The 19,770-nt window shown below is 46.1% G+C and overlaps 1 protein-coding gene and 3 pseudogenes across 1 annotated transcript; 3 read left to right on the top strand and 1 right to left on the bottom strand.

Moving 5' to 3' along the window:
• The first annotated feature begins 1,421 nt into the window (after positions 1 to 1,421).
• On the top strand, positions 1,422 to 1,540 carry LOC133500115 (5S ribosomal RNA; annotated as a pseudogene).
• Positions 1,541 to 1,565: 25 nt separating this feature from the next.
• LOC133500091 (5S ribosomal RNA) lies at positions 1,566 to 1,684 on the top strand (annotated as a pseudogene).
• A 4,228-nt stretch (positions 1,685 to 5,912) lies between these two features.
• On the top strand, positions 5,913 to 19,643 carry foxn4 (forkhead box N4). The gene is made up of 9 exons (XM_061818293.1): positions 5,913 to 5,992; positions 10,761 to 10,930; positions 13,955 to 14,064; positions 14,165 to 14,275; positions 14,772 to 14,902; positions 14,977 to 15,073; positions 15,154 to 15,361; positions 16,715 to 17,104; positions 18,842 to 19,643. Exons 1-9 carry the CDS (start codon positions 5,913 to 5,915, stop codon positions 19,087 to 19,089), a joined length of 1,545 nt encoding a protein of 514 aa, XP_061674277.1. The 3' UTR covers positions 19,090 to 19,643.
• Positions 17,784 to 17,904, bottom strand: LOC133500103 (5S ribosomal RNA; annotated as a pseudogene).
• Positions 19,644 to 19,770: the final 127 nt, after the last annotated feature.

A 19,770-nucleotide genomic window follows, 5' to 3' on the forward strand; every position in this document is an offset into this window, starting at 1 on the left:
TTAATCATTCATGCCGTGGGCGGCGGACGGACCCAGAGATCTTATTCGGTTCTTTACCTGAGTGTCTACTCCCGTCTTGAGTGTAGCATAACCACCCAGAAACAAGATCCAAAGCACTCCATTTACCACCCCCGCAACCTTTCCCCTTCTTATTCGACCTTATCGCTTCCTCAAGTGCCCAAAACTGCGTCTCTGAAACCAGTCCAAGTCTTCTTCTACCCGTGCCGGCATCCGGCCGGGTCCGGTTATTGATCTTTGATTTGGCGGATGCATAACAGGACGTATTTGATTACTGTGTCGGAGAAGTCGGGAGGATTTATCTACCAGAACGAATTTTCTGCTTGGGTGAAAACTGATTTTGACCATCTTCAGTTCTTCACGTGACTAGACTGTATCTCACAAAATGTTCCAGTTTAATAAAGACTGAGCGAATCAGACTGGGAGAGTTCTAACATTGCGGCTAGCTTCTTCAGCCCAATTATTCAAAGCCGCGTCATTGTCACGTGCGTGCGTTGAACGTCCAACGACGGCGATCGATCGTTCGTTGAAGTGGTTACACCTTGCGAGGACAGACCGCAGCTGGGAGGAGTTCCTTGTTTACCGCTGTAACCCGGTAACGGCCACGAAGCAAACACACGCCCAAGGAAACACAGGTGTCCACTTTCTTTGGTCGACTGACTCATACAGTCCCACGCGTCAGTTACAGAGAATCTTTGCGTCAACTACTCGGACGATTGAGTCGGTCGGGCTCGTTTGAAGGCTCCAGTCCAGAGGAGTTGTCAAGGTTACCTTGGTGCGCCCCCCCCCCCCCCATCCCGGCTGAGAGGTCCAGCAATGCTTGTCCAATCCTAACAAGCTTTGCGCTGCCCACTGGGCTCTGATTCAGCACGAGACCCGGCAAATCCAATTACACAGGAGTCAGTGAGGTTGATCTTCCCATTATAGATTCCACGGCGAGGAGGAGAGCCGACGATAACGTCCGTCCCCGGCGCTCGTCTCTCACTCCGTCCCCTCGTTTTTTTTTTGTTTTTTGTCCTCCCGCTCTTCCTACCTTATTCCACCCGCAAATGCCTCCTTTCTTCTCTCGTCTTTCTCCCCATCGCCGCTTCGTTCATCGTCCGTTATTTTAATTTTCGAGAGGCCCGGAACCGACGTTGGGCGGGTTCTAAAGTGTTGGTTCGAAGAGGTTACTTGATGAAGTTGAAACACGTTTGAGCTCTGCTGACCCAAGAACAAGAAATATATTTAATTTACATACAGCACCTTATGTTGATGTCATACCCAATATAATTCTGACACTTACGGTGAACTGGGCTTTAAATTTTATACATACCGGTACGCAAAACCAAAGCACCCGATTAAGAGGCCTTCAGATGCCGCCTGAAATGACAAAACTGAAGATTTGGATATTTGGAGAATTAGCTTACGGCCGTGCTACCCTGAGAAGTCCCGATCTCGTCAGATCTCGGAAGCGAAGTGGGTTTGGCCCTGGTTAGTACTCGGATGGGAGACCGCCTGGGAATACCAGGTGCTGTATTTTTTTATAGTTAAGTTTCTTGTAGCTAGCTTACGGCCATGCTACCCTGAGAACGCCCGATCTCGTCAGATCTCGGAAGCGAAGTGGGTTTGGCCCTGGTTAGTACTCGGATGGGAGACCGCCTGGGAATACCAGGTGCCGTAAGCTTCTCTCCCCGGCTAAATCCAGAGGGGTTGCGTCAGGGAGGGCGTCCGGCGTAAAACTGTGCCGAACAAATATGCGTTCATCTGAGATAACACGCTGTGGCGACCCCTGACCGGACAAGCCGAAAGGAAAAGAAGAAGAGATATTTGGAGAATTGGGAATTTTTCAGAAAGTCTGCACGAAGAAATAAAGCAAGACTTTTGCTCCAGCAGCAGTGAACCAGACTGACCCGGCCTCAGACCAAAGGTCCAAACCGCTGAATGAGTGAACAGAAAAGAACCTTTTCTGTGATCTTTCAGAACACGACGGTGAATGATTGGTCGCCTGTTCGAGAGGCTGACACCGTTGCCGACGGGCTGACGACTCGCTAACTGACTTGTTAGCCCAAACCAAGACCAGAGACCGAGACACTCCGGGGGGACCGACTCTCTGATTTGACTTAGCAGAGCAACGGCCTCGCTTCGGCAGATCACCGGTGCCGAGTTCCAGCTAAGCATGGGTGACAGCAGCTTATCCCGGGTGGTCAGAGGGTCGGTCACCCTGCTCCTCTTTTTTTTTTTTTTGGGGGGGGGGGTTGAGTACTCCCCCCGCCAGAGAGGAGATTAGAGCGGCGAGTTGACCTCATTCTCAGAGGTGCCGGTGTGTTTTGAGTAAACGCTTGGTGCGAGACAAAAACACGGGCTACAAACACTGGCTGGCCCTCAGGCGGGGGATCCCATTGTTTGCCCATTACCCCTGAGCAAGGCACGGGAAGGGAAAACTGTCACTCTTGTCGCTAAGCTGCAGGAAGTCTTCGTGCGCTCGTGCAACGCTGGCCCGAAATGTGTCGCACGGAGCCCGGTCCGCGTCGTTGATGTTTTCCGGGCCTGACCGATGACATTCTCCAAACATGGCGCTACGGAATCAGAAAATATTTCATTTGAAGTGAAGTCATACATATTTGTATGCTGAATATGGAAAAAATTGTGATTGAAAACGTAACATTTCAAAGCCCGTGTAAAACATTTGGAAGGAGAAATTGCTTCACTGCTTACTTGACAAAGCTCGACACTAATTATTACTAATAACCTCAATCTGTTGTTGAAAATACATTTCATACATCTGAACAATCTCATGCACATCTAATATTTTAGTCACACAAACGAGAGGTGCATAATATTAGGGACGTCATCCTTTACCGGTCAACCACGATCCTAAACATGTTCTAACTTCTATCAATACCTCATTGACACCAACTAAGCTGGGTAAAGTATATGTAACAATGGAAAGTTTGAATTTTTATATTAATTGTGCAGGTGTACCTAATGTTGTGACCGGTGGGTCGACCCAACTTGTGGTCTCATCTCATCATCAGTAAGAACTGGTTGGGCAAAAAACACGCAACATTAATTGGACCCTCTAAATTGCCCATAGGTGCGATTGTGAGTGCTGCTGTTTGTCTCTATGTGCCTTGCGGTTGGCTGGCGACCAGTCCAGAGTGTACCCCGCCTCCTGCCCGTTGACAGCTGGGATAGGCGAGAGCACTCACCCTTGTGAGGATAAGCGGCTAAGAAAATTGATGGATGGCTTTCACTTCAATGGCTTTTTGGTAATGTTTTTTTTTAAATTTACTACAAGTAATGTAATTGGGCGGCATGGTGGATCAACTGATAAAGCATTGGCCTTACAGTTCTGAGGATCCTGGTTCGATCCCGCACCCGCCTGTGTGGAGTTTGCACGTTCTCCCCGTGCCTGCGTGGGTTTTCTCGGGGCACTCCGGTTTCCTCCCGCATCCCAAAAACACGCAACATTCATTGGACACTCTTAAATTGCCCCTCGGTGCGATTGTGAGTGCGGCTGTTTGTCTCTATGTGCCCTGCGATTGGCTGGCGACCAGTTCAGGGTGTACCCCGGCTCCTGCCCGTTGACAGCTGGGAAAGGCTCCGGCACTCACCGCGACCCTCGTGAAGATAAACAGCTAAGAAAATGGATGGATGGATGTCACTTCGATGGCTTTTTGGTGATGTTTTTTTTTCATTTACCACAACTAATGTAATTGTTTACCTAGCGATAGCCCAGTGGAGTATACTGTAGTGAAAAGGCCCAACAATTAGATTGTCTTCTTCTTCTTTTTCTTTCGGCTTGTCCCGTCATCTTTTTCCATCTAAGCCTATCTCGTGCGTCTTTCTCTCTTAACACCCACTGCCCTCATGTCTTCCCTCACAACATCAATCAACCTTTTCTTTGGTCGTCCTCTCGCTTTTTTGCCTGCCAGCTCCATCCTCAGAACCCTTCTACCAATATACAATTAAATTGTCTCAAGGTACATAATTAACCTGTGCACTGTATTCACTTTTTGTGATTTTTTTCTTTGTTTGGAAAAGTGCTGTGACATTTTTCTAATGTAAAAAAAAAAAAAAGCCTTGGTTGAGTCAAGGTTAGGCAACCCCGGTGTGGTCTACGTCCTTAACCCTGCAGGCTTTAAGACCTTGGGGGTGTGCCCCGTGAGGACTTTTTTTTTTTTTTTGTGAGCGTGTCCGTTACGTTCAAGCATGTGACCATTGATTGCTCCTTTGTAACGCACCGATTCACCATCTGGGGGGGGGGGGGGGGTTTCTCCCATGGGGATGCGCACATCCTGTCAGCGCAGACTTTGAAGCGGGTCCGAGCTCCGTCCTTTTAAAAATGACACCACGTGACGTACCTGAAGCCCTTCCACCTTCATTTGTCAAGAAAATGAGTTTCAATATTTTTTAGTGTTTGGTGTCGCATGCATGCAATTTTTTTTTTTTTTTTTTGCAAAGTGCATTCAAGAGAAATTCCTCAACTTGAGAGGAGACATTGTTGCACACTTTAGTTTCAATGATGGCTGATTGCATGCATTTAATACATGAATCTATTTTCCTAAGTGGACCTGCTCATCCATCCTGTCCCCCCCCCCCAAAAAAAAAAAAAAGAAAAAAAAAGCTGAGAGGAGCAGGACGCGGCCACGACGGCGGGAAGCAATGATCCTCAAGTACTTCCCTTAAAAAAAAAAAAAAGTTGACTACCACACACACACACACACACACACACACACACACACACACACACGCACGGTTGACACCCCCAAGTAAGAGACTCACATTGTCCCCCGAGCTCTCATGGAATAACAAGACGGGAGCATCTTGGAGCAAATCTGGATATTTCATACTTGATTTCATTTTTTCTCCTCCTATACAGTTTTCAAACCGCGCAGGTGTGCAGCTAAAAATATTGGAGTAATATCAGAAAATATTTTAATATCTCCATCATATTTTTTTGTATTAAGAATTGTTCCATAAAATATCAGGTGGATTTAGATTTTTACATTTTATTTTATTTTTTTTGGAAGCAGTGACGGTGACGTTTTCCCCACTTGGCGAACGCAAGTAAGGAAATCCGCACGGTGCCTTTTCCGGGTCGATACCGCAGTGGTGCCGAGGGAGGAGGGTGGGGGGGGGGGGAGACTGTTGGGGAGCATCTGTCAAAGTCATGGGAGCCCGCCGCCCCCGGGCCGCCTGGGAGCGGCGCTCAGCTCGCCACTGCGCATGAGCGCGCCCTGGACGGCTCCAGAGAGGGAAATTTAAAAACGGTTTTTTTTGTGTGTGTGCTGGGGGAAGGGGGTCGGGTGGGGGGGGGGGTACGACACAATCAAGTGCTGCACAGTGGAATACAGTACATGATCTCCCGGACGACCCATTCACACATTCTTCAAAATCAGCCAAAACAGGTAAATTGCAATAATATTCTTATTACGTTTGTTTCCATTTTTTTCCATCAGCAAATTGACATTTCAATGACTCACGCCCTTGTTGTGACTGTCTTTTGTTGCCATAGTAATTAAGAAGACATTTAAACCTGGATGCTATCTATTCTAACTCACATTTAAAAATATGAATTATGATGCCTAGTATTTGTTTTAAGCAAGCAGCTTACTCGGGGAGCTCAAGAGTCGATTGAACAGGTTGTTTACAAATAACAACAACGTGCCAGTCTACTGCTGTTCCTGTCATTCTTTTTGACTCTGTTTATTAATCAGTTATTACATGGATTTACTTCTTTAATTAAACAGCTTTTTGGAAGAAAAAAAAAATCTACATTTTAAAGAGCAACTTTGCACTTTTTCCTCATCCGCGTCATGCGTGTAGTTATCCGTTTGAAACTTCACTGCGGCACGTGTAAAAGTTGATTTTATTTGCGCCGGTGGGGAAGGTTCCACGCATCCCAGGAAATGATAGAAGGTGGCATAACGTCCAGGATGGCAGGAATAACCGAGGATGCCGGCCATCATCCGTCTCCGCAAGATTATGGGTAAGACCAACAATAATAAGGTATTTCAAAATGTGAGCAACAAAGCATCAATTTGTGGATTCTATATAGGTTTACGTGTGTTTTGGAGCAAAATGTCCACTAAATTTCATTTACATGTAGATGACAGAGAGCTTTTTTTTTGACAAATGGGGGAAGGAGATGCGTGAAAAGAGTAAAAAAAAAAAAAAAAGTAGAGAAGAATAAATGATTTTCGGTCTGAATGGATCTGTCAGAAACCATCAGCTCTGTTTACACTCCTGCTCTCGGCACACGGAGAGCTTGAACCTCTCGGGCCTTGCGCTCGGGGAGAGATGGGGCGCGCCGGCTCACCCGCATGCACAAGTGGCCCCCAATTAGACAAGGACAGGGAGGGGGGGGTTGAACATTGAGTTTTGTCCAACCTCTGGGAAGACTTGGATGCTAAACGGAGACACCAGTTCGACATGTTATGCATCGGTGAGCAATTTCTATGCTTTGCTGGTGGCAGGCAGTGAAATCACAAGAGGCGAGGTGACGTTTTTAGCACGTAACAATAACAATACTCCATTTTTCTACTGTAAAAAAAAAAAAAATAAAGACGTCTTGCGTGCTTACAATGTGCGCAAGCCATCACCTTCAAACGTTTACAGTGAAAAAAATAAGTATTTGAACACCCGGCTGCATTGCAATTTCTCCCACTTAGGAATCGTGGAGGGGTCTGAAATTTTCATCCTAGGTGCATGTCCACTGTGAGAGAGAAAATCTAAAAACAAAAGTCCAGAAATAACAATGTATGATTTTCTAACAATTTATTTGTGTGATACAGCTGCAAATAAATATTTGAAGACCTGAGAAAAACAATGTTAATATTTGGTACAGTCGCAGTTGTTTGTAATTGCAAAGGTCAAAGGTTTCCTGTAGTTGTTCATCAGGTTTGCACACACTGCAGGAGGGATTTTGGCCCACTCCTCCACACAGATCTTCTCTAGATCAGACAGGTTTCTGGGCTGTTGCTCCCTCCAACGATTTTCTCTTGGGGTTAGCTCTGGAGACTGGCTAGGCCGCGCCAGAACCCTGATACGCTTCTTACGGAGCCACTCCTTCTTCGGGTTCGGGTCATTGTCATTTTAAAAGACCCAGCCACGACCCATCTTCAATGCTCTGACCGAGGGAAAGAGGTTGTTCCCCAAAATCTCACAATACATGGCCGCGGTCATCCTCTCCTTAATACAGTGCAGTCGTCCTGTCCCATGTGGAGAAAAACACCCCTGAACCATGATGCTACCACCCCCATGCTTCACAGTAGGGATGGTGTTCTTGGGATGGAACTCATCATTCGTCTTCCTCCAAACACGGTTAGTGGAATTATGACGGAAAAGTTACATTTTGGTCTCATCTGACCACAAAAACTTCTCCCATGACTCCTCTGTATCATCCAAATGGTCATTGGCAAACTGAAGACGGGCCTTGACATGTGCTGGTTTGAGATGGGGAACCTTCTGTGCCATGTGTGATTTCAAACCATGACGTCTTAGTGTATTACCAACAGTTACCTTGGAAACGGTGGTCCCAGCTCTTTTCAGGTCATTGACCAAGTCCTGTCGTGTCGTCCTGGGCCGGTTCCTCAGCTTTCTAAGGATCATTGAGACCCCACGAGGTGATGTCTCGCACGGGGCTCCACTCCGATTGAGATTGATCGTCGTGTTTAGCTTCTTCCATTTTCTAATGATTGCTCCAAGAGTGGACCTTTTTGGCAATTTCTCCGTAGCCCTCTTCAGCCGTGTGGAGTTGTACAATTTTGTCTCTGGTGTCTTTGGACAGCTCTTTGGTCTTGGCCGCGTTACAAGTTTGAATCTTACTGATTGTGTGGGGTGGACAGGTGTCTCTATGCAGCTAACGACCTCACACAGGTGCATGTGACTCAGGATAATACATCGAGTGGAAGTGGAATTTTAAAGGCGGACTAACAGGTCTTTGAGGGTCAGAATTCTAGCTGATAAAACAGGTGTTCAAATACTTATTTGCAGCTTTATCACACAAATCATTAAAAAAAAAATCATACATTGTGATTTCTGGATTTTTCTTTCTAGATGATCTCTCTCACAGTGGACATGCACCCTACGATGAAAATTTCAGACCCCTCCGTGACTTCTGAGTGGGAGAACTTGCAATACAGCAGGGTGTTCAAATACTTATTTTCTTCACTGTATGTCATTGTGTAGAGCTTGGTGCATTTTCATTAACGAAATACACTCAGTAATGACGACACATTCTGGAAAATGCGCGAAACAAGTATTGCAATGTACTCCAGTAGGTTTGGGTGAGGTTAAAATTTTGGGATTTGTCAGTGACTTCGGCAATTTCGCCAAAAGACAACAGCGCAGTCGACGCGTGCTGCGTCTTCGGAGGGGTCGCGTCACAACACACAAACCAAGATCTGACCTCTAACTGCATTTGCACCTCCTCTGGCCTTTAGCTGATTTCCTCGTGTAGGAAGACGGGGGTGCTGGGGCGTGGCTGGAAAGGGACAGGGAAGCAGATGGCATCCTATTTGTCCCTCTTATATGAGGCCCGTCATTCCGGCAGATTAATGCGAGGGCCCGAGGCAAAGAAAAGAAACGACAGAAACAATCAAGGAAGGGTCTGGCCAAGACAATGGAGCCACGTGCCGCTGGGCAGATTTGTCGTTTGGGACACAATAGGCGATCATTTTTCAATAGGCGAGGCCAACTGTTGCAGGCAACATGCGCCCGCCGTGCCGCGTTTCAAACGATCTCGCCTTGTTTACGTACGATTCGGCCAATGGCGAGGGCCCGGCTGCGGTCACCTGACACGCTTGATTTTTTTTTTTTTTAAATAGGTTTACTGCGTGCATGTGCGAAGAGCGGGGGTGTTGCTTCATAGGCCCCCACAAGGTGAATAGTATATGTTGTCATGGCAACCCATTACAAAAACCCCTTAACACTAAGTGTGTGCGCGCAACGGGGACTGAAGAGGATTCAAGAGGATTCCTCTCTATTCATTCTCTCTTCCATGTGAGCCACATAAAAGGTGCCATGACTGCAAGAACGAAAATCACTCCAGTTGGAAAAATTATAGACGCTTAAAAGAGATTATAATAAATAGATATTTCAAAAACCGGTGCACCTGGTTCAGCTGGTAAAGCGTTGGCCTCACAGTTCTGGAACAGATTATTTCTTTTTCCATTCATTGTAATGGGAAAGATTGATTCGGTTTTTGAACAAATCACTTCTTGAAAAACAAATTTTTTTTAGGTTTGGAACGGATTATTTCTTTTTCCATTCATTGTAATGGGAAACATGGATTTGGTTTTTGAACAAATCACTTCTCGAAAAAAATCCACATTTTTTTAGGGTTGCAAGTTCTCCCCGTGCCTGCGTGGGTTTCCTCCTGGCTCTCCGGTTTCCTCCCACATCCCAAAAACATGGAACATTCTTTGGATACTCTAAATTGCCCCTAGGTGTGATTGTGAGTGCGGCTGTTTGTCTCCACGTGCCCTGCGATTTGCTGGCAACCAGTTCAGGGTGCACCCTGCCTCGTGCCGGTTGACAGCTGGGATAGGCTCCGTGACCCTCGTGAGGATAAGGGGCAAAGAAAATGGATGGATGGAAACCTATCATATATCACACTGTAAAGGATCTTAATTGTAACCCTTTAAAAACTATATATTTGGTTACTTTTCATTAAAAGATAACATTATTAATTATTCTTTTTTCTTGTGATGCGCAAAAATAATTCTGAATTTATTGTACAGCCCAATGACATTAGAAAGCATCCATTCATCCATTTTCTGAGCCACCTATCCTCACAAGGGTCACGGGAGAGCTGGAGCCTATCTCAGGTATCAATGGGTAAGAGGAGGGGTACACCCTGAGACTGACACTCACAATCACACCTAGGGGCAATTTAGAGTGTCCAATTAATGTCGCATGTTTTTGGGATGTGGGAGGAAACCGGAGCGCCAGGAGGAAACCCACGCAGGCACGGGGAGAACACGCAAATTCCACACAGACTGAGCCGGGATTTTAACCCCGGTCCTCAAAACTGCGAGGCCAACCCTCTAAAGCAGGGGTGTCAAACTCATTTTTGCCACGGGCCACATATGGTTACAGTTTCCCTCGGAGGGCCGTTATGAATGTGAAACCATGAAAACCTTTTGTCATATTTGCAGATGAAATTTATGACCTAGTTTTGTAATCACAAATCAAGGGTAATGGGTTTTTGAACTATTGCTTTTTTTCGGCACAGAATATCGCTTGCAATATCCCAATGTGATCATTTAATATATGGCGATTTTGAAACTTTAGTACAGATTATTATTTTTTTTTTTTTGAAATCCTGGAAGTTGATTCTCTTAATTTTCCATCGCGGGCCACATAAAATCATGCGCCGGGCCTCGAGTTTGACACCCGCGCTCGAAAGCGTTGCGCCACGGTGCCGCCCATCAGAATTACGTTCAAATAAACGCAATTCACCTCGTACCGTTCCGAAAACAACAGAGATGATTTAGTCTGGACGGGATTTGTTTAACGCCCTCACTGTTGATGAAAACAGTCCGCGATGAATTAATACCAGCGGCTAATCTTCTTATATGCTCGATCTTGGACGGCGCAGCGAATGCACTTCCACCGAGCAGCTGCGGCTTCTGACTCGGAGAGATAAAAATGTGCTCTTTGGTTGACATGTAAAGTGCCACCTGTGCCCTTTGAGCCGGATCTGACAGCCATGTCGGCCCCTCCCCTTTCTTCCCCCTCCCTCTGAACTGAAGACTTCTGACCACGGACCCCTCCCAGTTAAGGGAGGAGGACCTCCCCGGGGACCTGCAGTCTCTGTCATGGCTCACTTCGGTGGACGTGCCCCGACTGCAGCAGATGGTGGATGGCCGCGGCGGCCACGGTAATGGGCCCGCCCAGGGGGGCTTGTTGGAGCAGCACACAGGTGAGTTGGCACGTTCAAAAATAAATAAATAAATACATAATAATAATAATCTTCATCTTTCTGAATGGTCACACCAAAACCGTCCAAATCTTGTGGATTCTGGTGTTCAAACATCATCAATATGCAAGACCCCTCTTATAAAAGTGAAAAGTTGGAAGATGGGAAACCATTAACATGACAATTTTGTAGTTATGGTGGTGGGGTTTTGAGTCAAAGCACATCCTTTTTAGATATGGTGCTGGAAAAAATAATATTGGGCCCTTCTCAAATTCTTGTTTACCTTTTTTTTGTTTGGGGGGGGGGTTTAGCTCACCAAACATATTAAAATAGACAAAAATAACCCAAGTATACATAAAACAGTTCTTGACTGGCCATTTTTTTTAATTATTTTTTAGAGTTTGGTGGGAAATACATTTGTGTGAAAAAGTAATGGCCTCCTGACAAGTGAATTTAAATGTTTTCTGTCACTGGAAATGAAGTTTTCTGCATCTCTGAGCAGAATTGTTGGCCCACTCGTCCTTGCAGAATCTTTAATTCAGCGACATCAAAAGGTTTTTGAGCATGGACGACGTTTTTAAGGCCAAACTATTTCAATTCAAGTCTGATTAGAGCACCCCACAACCATTTTTAATGCACTCCAAAGTTGATTTGCTGGTTTGTTTTGTATCCTTGTCCTGGTGCGTGACTCAAGTGTGCTTAAGCTTGAGGTCACAAACAGTCTCCTTCGGGATTTTATGGTAAAGAGCAGAATCCATGGTTCCATCGAGCAAGTTGTCCAGGTCCTTGAGGAGAAAAGCAGCCCCAGAATATGACCCTACCACAACCACGTTTGATCGTTGTGTTGCATTCACACCAGAAGTAACAAGACACACACCTTCCCACAAGTTACATTTTTTTCTCATCAGTCTATACAATTTCCACCCAAAAGTCTTGGCAATTACCCACACGTTTTTACATAAGCCAAGCCGTTATGTTCTTTTGCTTCAGCTGTGTTTTTTTCCCCTACGAGTTCTGTCATGATGCCATTTTTGCCCAGTCTCTTCCTTATTGTTGTATAATTAACACTGCCCTCAACTGAAACAAGGGAGGCGGCGTGCAGTTTTTTCGATCCTGTCCTGGGTTCATTTTTGACCTCTTGAACGAGTCCTTGAACGAGCTGTGCTCAGAGTAGTTTATGTGGATCGGCCATTCCTGGGACCACTGTCCTCGGTCTTCCCCATTTGTGGATAACGGCGCTCACCGCGGTTCGCTGGAGTTTTACAGGTTTATGATTGGCTTTGGAACCTTTCCATATTAATACATGTCAGTAACTTCATTTCGTCTTGCAACGTGGCATTTTGTAGTAGCGTTTTGGAATTTCTTTGCCCAACTTCATTTTGTCAAAAAGGTTCTATTAAAGTAATTTCATCATTGAACCAATTCGGAGGCAATCAGACTTGGGTGTGGTGAGTGAAAATTAACGGAGGAAAAAAAGTGATTATCGACAGTTAATAAATGATTTAACATAGGTGGGGATTACTTTTTCCCACAAGGCAGGGTAGCGTTTAACCCCCCCCCCCTTAATAAATAAAATCACCAATTAAAGAAGCATGTTATGCTTAATTGGGTTACCTTTGTCTGATATTTACATTTGTTTTATGATCTTGAACATTAAAGTGGTTAGGGATCATTTTGATTTATGCTGTCTGAGAGGTACGATTTAACTCTTCACTTTGTTCAAATTAAACCGGTTCCAAAAGGGTCTGCATTTTGTAGGGCTGTCCTGGTTGACATGCCTTTGCAACATGGCCTGGACATCGGGGACAGTGCGTCTGGACTAACAGAACCAGTGTGGTGGTTCCCCTTTTTAAGAAGTGGGATCATCGGGTGTGTTTCACCGACAGTGGGGTCACACTCCTCACCTTCGCTGGTAAGGGGTATAGCACTACGAGAGGAGGGTCTGTGGGGAAGTTGAATCTCAGATTCAGGAGGCTTTCTTGTGGTTTTCGTTCTGGTCGTGGAACAACGGAGCAATCCATCTCTCATTTCATGGGAGGGTGCCCAACCAGTCTACTGTACGTGTTTTGTGGACTTGGACAAGGTGCTGTACAAGTGGCTCTGGGAAAATGAGGTACCGGATCCCCTAATAAGTGTTGTTTGGTCCCTGTACTACTGGTGTCAGAGTCACAGTCAAATACAGTTCCAGTGAGCGTTAGACTTCGCCAAGGCTGATTTTGTCATCGATTCTGTTCATTACCTTCATGGACAAATTTTCTAACAGCAACAGAGGCATTCAGGGGGTCCGGTTCCGTGACGTCAGTAATACGTGTTTAATTTTTTACAGAGGATGTGGCTCTGTTGACTTCATCAAGCTGTAATCTCCGACTTCCCCTGGAGCAGTTCGCTTCCAAATGTGAAGCGGCTGGGTTGAAAATCAGCACCTCCAAATCTGAGCTCACGGTCCTCAGTCAAAAAAGGTTTTTGTGCACCCTCCTGGTCAGGGTAGACATCCCGCCACAAGTGGAGGACTTCAAGTATCTCAGGGTCCTGTTCAGGACTAAGGGAAGAACGGAGCTGGCAGGCCGATCGGTGTAGTGTCAGCAGTTAATCGGACCGTATCGGTCTTGTCCTCACCTATGGTCACGAGCTTTGGGTGGTGATCGAAAGAACAAGTTTGTGGACGCAAGCCGCCAAACTGAATTTCCTACACAGGGTGTCCGGGCTCTCCCTGAGAGTGAAGCTGGTGCTCCTGCGCATTGAGAAGAGCCAGATGAGGTGGCTCCAGCCAGGCTTGAAATGTGGGAGGAAGCAGCAGTACTCGCAGAAAACTCATGCAAAATCCACACAGAAAAGCCCAAACCCAGAATCTCAGAACTGTGAGGGAGATCTGCCAACCATTTGCCCAAGTGTTGTATAATCCATCCATCCATCCATCCATTTTCTTAGCCGCTCATCCTCACGAGGGTCTCAGATAGATAACTGTTACAGATAATCATGGCATCTTTAATAATCCAATGATCTTCTTCTCCCACGTCTTTTTTGAAGCCCAATTGAGCAGCATGGCCATGACGGGTCAGTCGTCCATGGTCCACCTGCAAAGCAACATGCAGCACAGCACCTTGGGAATCAGCATCATCAACACCCACAATGCAACAGTGCGTCGAACAGCGCCACACGGACAAAAAGACTTACTGCTCGGCGAGCTATTCATGGCTTCATTGCGTGCGTTTTTTTTTTTTTTTTTCCGCTTCACAGATGTCTCCTTTCTCCGTGAACGGAATGCCCTCACCGGGGTACCAGTGCCCTACCTCAGTGTACCAGTCAGCGCCACAGCAGGTGTACTCGCTGACCCAAACTGGACAACAGGTAAGACAAATGCATGAACCCTCCGGAGGACATGCAATGAAATATTTGGAAACTCTCAAAACCCAAAACATTGAGTTGGGTACGTTGAATCTTTTTTTAGATAAATGTTTTATAATTGCCGTTGACTGTAAAATACATACATCATCATATATATTCTATATTCTAATGTTTCATTAGCATATTTTGGAGGGATTGGCCAAGAGAAATCATGTATCCAGTAAATTGCGGCAGGTGCATTTTGAACGTCAACTTCAGACACCAAATCTGGTTCTTTCGGCTTGTCCCGTCAGGGGTCGCTACAGCGCGTCATCTCAGTTTTTAACGCCGGATGCTGTTCCTGACGCAACCGCTCTCGGGGAGTGGGGGCCCCAGTGAGAAAGGAACTTACCAAACCACTGATCTATGGGACCACCAAATGTGGTTCCTTAACAACAACAGAAAAAACTGTTATAAGCATTCATAATAATACGATACTGTAATTCTGTTTTTCCATCAGTGCTCGTCTGGCGGGCTGTACGGCAATGTCTCTTTCAACAACCAAAGTCTATTTTCACAACCTCGCCTGGCACCCCAAGAACAGGACCTGCAGCAGCCTAAATGTTTCCCCAAGCCCATCTACTCCTACAGGTCGGCTCTCACCCACCACCTGTGACGCATCAGTTCTTGCTCTCATGATAACCGCTTGATATTTCCGTCTTTAGCTGTTTGATTGCCATGGCTCTGAAGAACAGCAAAACCGGCAGCCTACCAGTCAGCGAGATCTATAGCTTTATGAAGGAGCACTTTCCTTATTTCAAGGTGAAACCGTTTGCTTAACTTCGATCGCAAAGACGACCGAAGGCGGCGTTCAGCTCACGCTTCTCTGGTTTTCCTTGCAGACGGCCCCAGACGGATGGAAGAATTCGGTCAGGCACAACCTGTCTTTAAATAAATGCTTCGAGAAAGTGGAGAACAAGACGAGCAGCTCATCCCGGAAGGGTTGCCTGTGGGCGCTGAACCCAGCCAAAATTGACAAGATGGAGGAAGAGATGCAGAAGTGGAAACGCAAGGATCTCCCGGCCATCCGACGCAGCATGGCTAATCCAGGTCAGGGATTTACCAACAGATTGATTGATGAAAGGCCAAACGCAGCCACCAACAAGACTCATTGTGAGCCCTAATTTTTAAGTCCAAATCTAGCACAGTCGGTGGACCGCTTGTCTAAGTCAAATTTGATGAATTCGGTCCAGACAAAGGCAGAAGGATACTCTCGCTCTGCGGATATGTGTGGCGGATGCCCGACATATTTTATTCATAAATATGCTGAACAGAGTGGCACGGTGGATCAGCTGGTAAAGCGTTGACCTCACAATTCTGAGGTCCTGGGTTCAATCCTGGACCTGCCCGTATGGACTTTGCATGTTCTCCCCGTGCCTGCGTGGCTTTTCTCCGGGCACTCCGGTTTCCTCCCACATCCCAAAAACATGCAACATGAATTGGACACTCTAAATTGCCCCTAGGTGTGATTGTGAGTGTGGTTGTTTGTCTCTATGTGCCCTGCGATTGGCTGCCGACCAGTTCAGGGTGTACCCCGCCTCCTGCTCGTTGACAGCTGGGATAGGCTCCAGCACTCCATGCAACCCTTGTGAGGATAAGCGCCAATGAAAATGGATGGATGGATTTCACTTCAATGGCTTTTTGGTCATGTTTTTTTTTTAAATTTACTACAACTAATGTAATTGGGCGGCACGGTGGATCAGATGGTAAAGTGTCGGCCTCACAGTTCTGAGGACCCGGGTTCAATCTGTGCCCTGCCTGTGTGGATTAGCATAATCTCCCTGTGCCTGTGTGGGTTAGGGTTACATAAAATCGTACGATGGGCCAGATGTGGCCCCCGGGCCTTGGGTTTGCCACATGTGCTCCAAACTGACCCTAGGTGTGAGTGTGAGTGCGGCTGTTTGTCTCGATGTGCCCTGTGATTGGCTGGCGACCAGTTCAGGGTGTACCCCGCTTCCTCCCTGATGACAGTAGGGATAGGCTACAGCACTCCCCGCAACCCTTGTGAGGATAAGCGGCAAAAATGGATGGATGGATGTTGAACAGCGGGAAACAGACCCTTTAAATCATTTCATTGAACGCATTATATTATCATCAACATTCATAGAATTTTCAAATCACCCTACAAGACCGGCACAAGTATGGGGGATCCACACGAACAATCGTGGGGAGTAGGGATGGATACATGAGGTCCGCTGATAAATATCTTCAGTGGCTATCACCAACGCATAATGTATTTAATAAAAGGTACACATTTTATGTTGTCTGTTGCCACACCGACCAGTCACAGGCACAGGCCTCTTCCGCACAGAGACGTCTCCGTGCGAGACACATTTAAAGGGAATGAGAGGACCTGCATTGATTGGACGTGATTGCATTCACCTCTCTTTTTTTCTCTCGCAGATGAGCTGGACAAATTGATAACAGATCGCCCAGAGAACTGCCGGCGGAAGGCAATAGAACCGATCATGACGCGGCTGCCGAGCTGCCCGACGGGCCTCCCGCTGACGGCACAATTGCAGCAGGCTCAGCCCATCGTGACCCTCTCCCTGCCGTGTTTACCGATGCACCAGCACCATCAGATCCAAGCGCAACTCCAGGCCCAAGCCCGCTTGGCGCCCATGTCCCCGGCCCCGGCCCAAACGCCTCCCCTCCACGCCGTGCCCGACCTCTCCCACAGTCCGCTAACGCAGCAATCCGGCAAACCTCCAGACGACTTCTACAGCGTACACGTCGATAGCCACACAGAGGTGGACGCACTGGACCCCAGCATCATGGATTTTGCCCTTCAAGGTAAAGTTGCCCATTTGTGTTCTCTGGGCTATGGCGCTCGTGCACCTACATCATAAAATCATGTGATTTTTGTTCACCTCGCCATATTGCCGGTCAAGCTAAGCATTGCTCAATGCTAAGTCGGTTGGAGACGACACGGAAAAATGTCTTGTAGCACGACGCCCAGAATCTTGTCCGATACCGTTAGAAATTTAGAAGGTGAAAATAAATGACGGTACGTGGGAAAAATAGATAAACTCGCCATAGAGGACCTGTATTTAATGCCAAAATCGATGTTTTCGCCAATAAGAAATTGGACTGTTAATTTGCTTCCGCTTGTCTTGGACAACTGGATCTGGTGAGTAAGTTGTCGAGATTTACATGGAAAAGTTTGAAAGCTTCTCAAAGTCTGGATGCATACGAATACTTTGTTGCTGGATCTGTTCTCAATCAGGAATAAATCCCACAAAGTGACGGGTTGACAGCTCGTGAACGCGGAAGTGTGTTCGATGACACATTAACCTTTGCCGGAATCCATCGAGCTTTTCAGCTAGTATTCAATACTTCTTGTTTTCCTTTCGCCTTGTCCCGTTAGGGGTCACCACAGCGTGTCATTTTAGATGAACACATATTTGTTTGGCACAGTTTTACGCCGGACGCCCATCCTGACGCAACCCCTCTGCACTTTAGCTCGGCGAGAGACGGTTACAGCACCTGGTATTCCCAAGCGGTCTCCCATCCGAGTACTAACCAGGGCCAAAGCCGCTTAGCTTCCGAGCTCTGACGAGATCGGGCGTTCTCAGGGTGGCATGGCCGTACGTTAGTATTCAATACAATTACCAATATTTAAATAAATGACCCCTGGTTTTAAACAAACTCACATTCATTAACTATGACTGGAAAAAAAAAAAAAGAGGATAGAGTCGTCGCCATGAAACGTACATAGAAGCGATCGCGGCCACACTTAACTTCTGTAAAACTGTTCTCAAATGAGCCAACTTGGCATTATAATTACTTCTTGGTAAGATTGAGAAAAATAATTCCTACCTGAACACAGGCGTGTGCGTATTTTGGTTGGGCACCATCCATCACGTTTAATTGCCAAAATCCATCGATATTTTCAGGTCTTTTCATCTGGTATTCCATACAATGATCTCTATAAATATCTGTCTCATGTGTTGTGACAACTAACAGCACAACAGGTCTCGGTATTGTAAATATTCTCCTATGGTTCAATGTCGAGCAGCTCTGTTTGACCGGCAATATGGCGCCATGAAAACTATATACAGTACTTGTGCTTATTTTCTATGGGTTTCATGAGGAATTTGGCTTTTGCAAACGATCGTATTTTACCATCCACCTAGTCACAGTTTTTTTGTAATCAGGCAACAACATGATTAAAGTACAATATTACTTTGGTAGAATCTTGTCGTATTTTGGTACCAAGAACCATCACAGTCACCGATGCAGATGCACTTCTTAGTGTTTTGTTTTGTTTTTTATATGCTGGGAGAAGAGTTAAACATAAAAACACAATGAGAGTACTCACGCAGAAACCGCTATCGGCCACAGAACTCATCCAGCTTCTGGACCATTTTGTTGCCCACCACAGCCAGACGTGTAAACACTCGGGAATGCTGGGTTGTGTGTAGTAAAACAAAACATTTAAAAGCTGCAACAACAACACCAAATACCTGCAAAGTACAAGTTACAATATACAGAATAAACTGTTGAATTAATCATTCAATCCCACATCAGGTAACCTGTGGGAAGAAATGAAGGATGACAGCTTTAACCTGGACGCTTTGGGCACCTTCAGAAACTCCCCCCTGCGACTATCGGACTGCGATCTGGGGAGCAGCCTGCCTCCCGCCTCCGGCGGAGCAAACCTGCCGCTGTCCGACGTACAAGTGACGGGTCTGTACACTTCGTACACCTCGCAGGATCCCCTCTCCTCCCAGTACATGGGCTCACCGGCCAGCAGCAAGCCCATCGTCCTGCTTTAAAGCAGCACTAACCCTTCAACCGCTGTTTTTCTAAGGATATACGACGGGATACCGACTGGAGAGTATTCTTTTGTACAAATCACCCGGGAACTATCAAAACGGCGACGTTCTTGTAAAACCCACGAGAAAACTCTTCCCGAACAAATACAAAAGAAGCCGAAGCAAAGACTTTGCAAGACCAGGTTTTGCCAAGCGAAGCCTCTCAGATGCCTGCGCGAGTACAAACGGAACTTTTGCGGAGGAAATTGGACATCTTTTTTCTACTGCTCACACTGTGTTTAAAAACCCTTCTATACCGTAGTTCCGTCTGTGTGTACTGTGATAGACGTTATTGCTGTGTTGTTTTATTTATATTTATGAAAGAAAAAAAAAGGCAGCCGAGGACGTCGACCGCTCGTCGACTCCCTTTCGTTGCGTATATTTGAATGTCCAAATAGCTACGACCACAGAAAAGCTTTCTTTCGACCGTCCTTACTTACTCAAGTTCATTACAAAATGCCGACATGTGCCGTCACTTTGTAGTTCCGACTTTACGACTTTCGTATGTGATTAACACACTGGATGGAATACTAGATGTGTGTTATGTTCCATTAAAAATGAATGGGTAAATAAAAAGGTTTTTTTTTTTTTTTGCCAAAAATAAATCAGTGATATTTATTAACACGTTTCTTTACAAGATGA

The sequence above is a fragment of the Syngnathoides biaculeatus genome, chromosome 4 (assembly GCF_019802595.1).
Source record: "Syngnathoides biaculeatus isolate LvHL_M chromosome 4, ASM1980259v1, whole genome shotgun sequence".
NCBI classification, from domain to species: domain Eukaryota; kingdom Metazoa; phylum Chordata; class Actinopteri; order Syngnathiformes; family Syngnathidae; genus Syngnathoides; species Syngnathoides biaculeatus.

Bases quoted from the DNA above. Each gene is read 5' to 3' on its own strand.
- foxn4 (XM_061818293.1), top strand. From the start codon at position 5,913: ATGATAGAAGGTGGCATAACGTCCAGGATGGCAGGAATAACCGAGGAT. The intron at 10,931-13,954 runs GTGAGTTGGCAC...TCTTTTTTGAAG, and splicing joins CTTGTTGGAGCAGCACACAG to CCCAATTGAGCAGCATGGCC. The intron at 14,065-14,164 runs GTGCGTCGAACA...TCCGCTTCACAG, and splicing joins TCAACACCCACAATGCAACA to ATGTCTCCTTTCTCCGTGAA.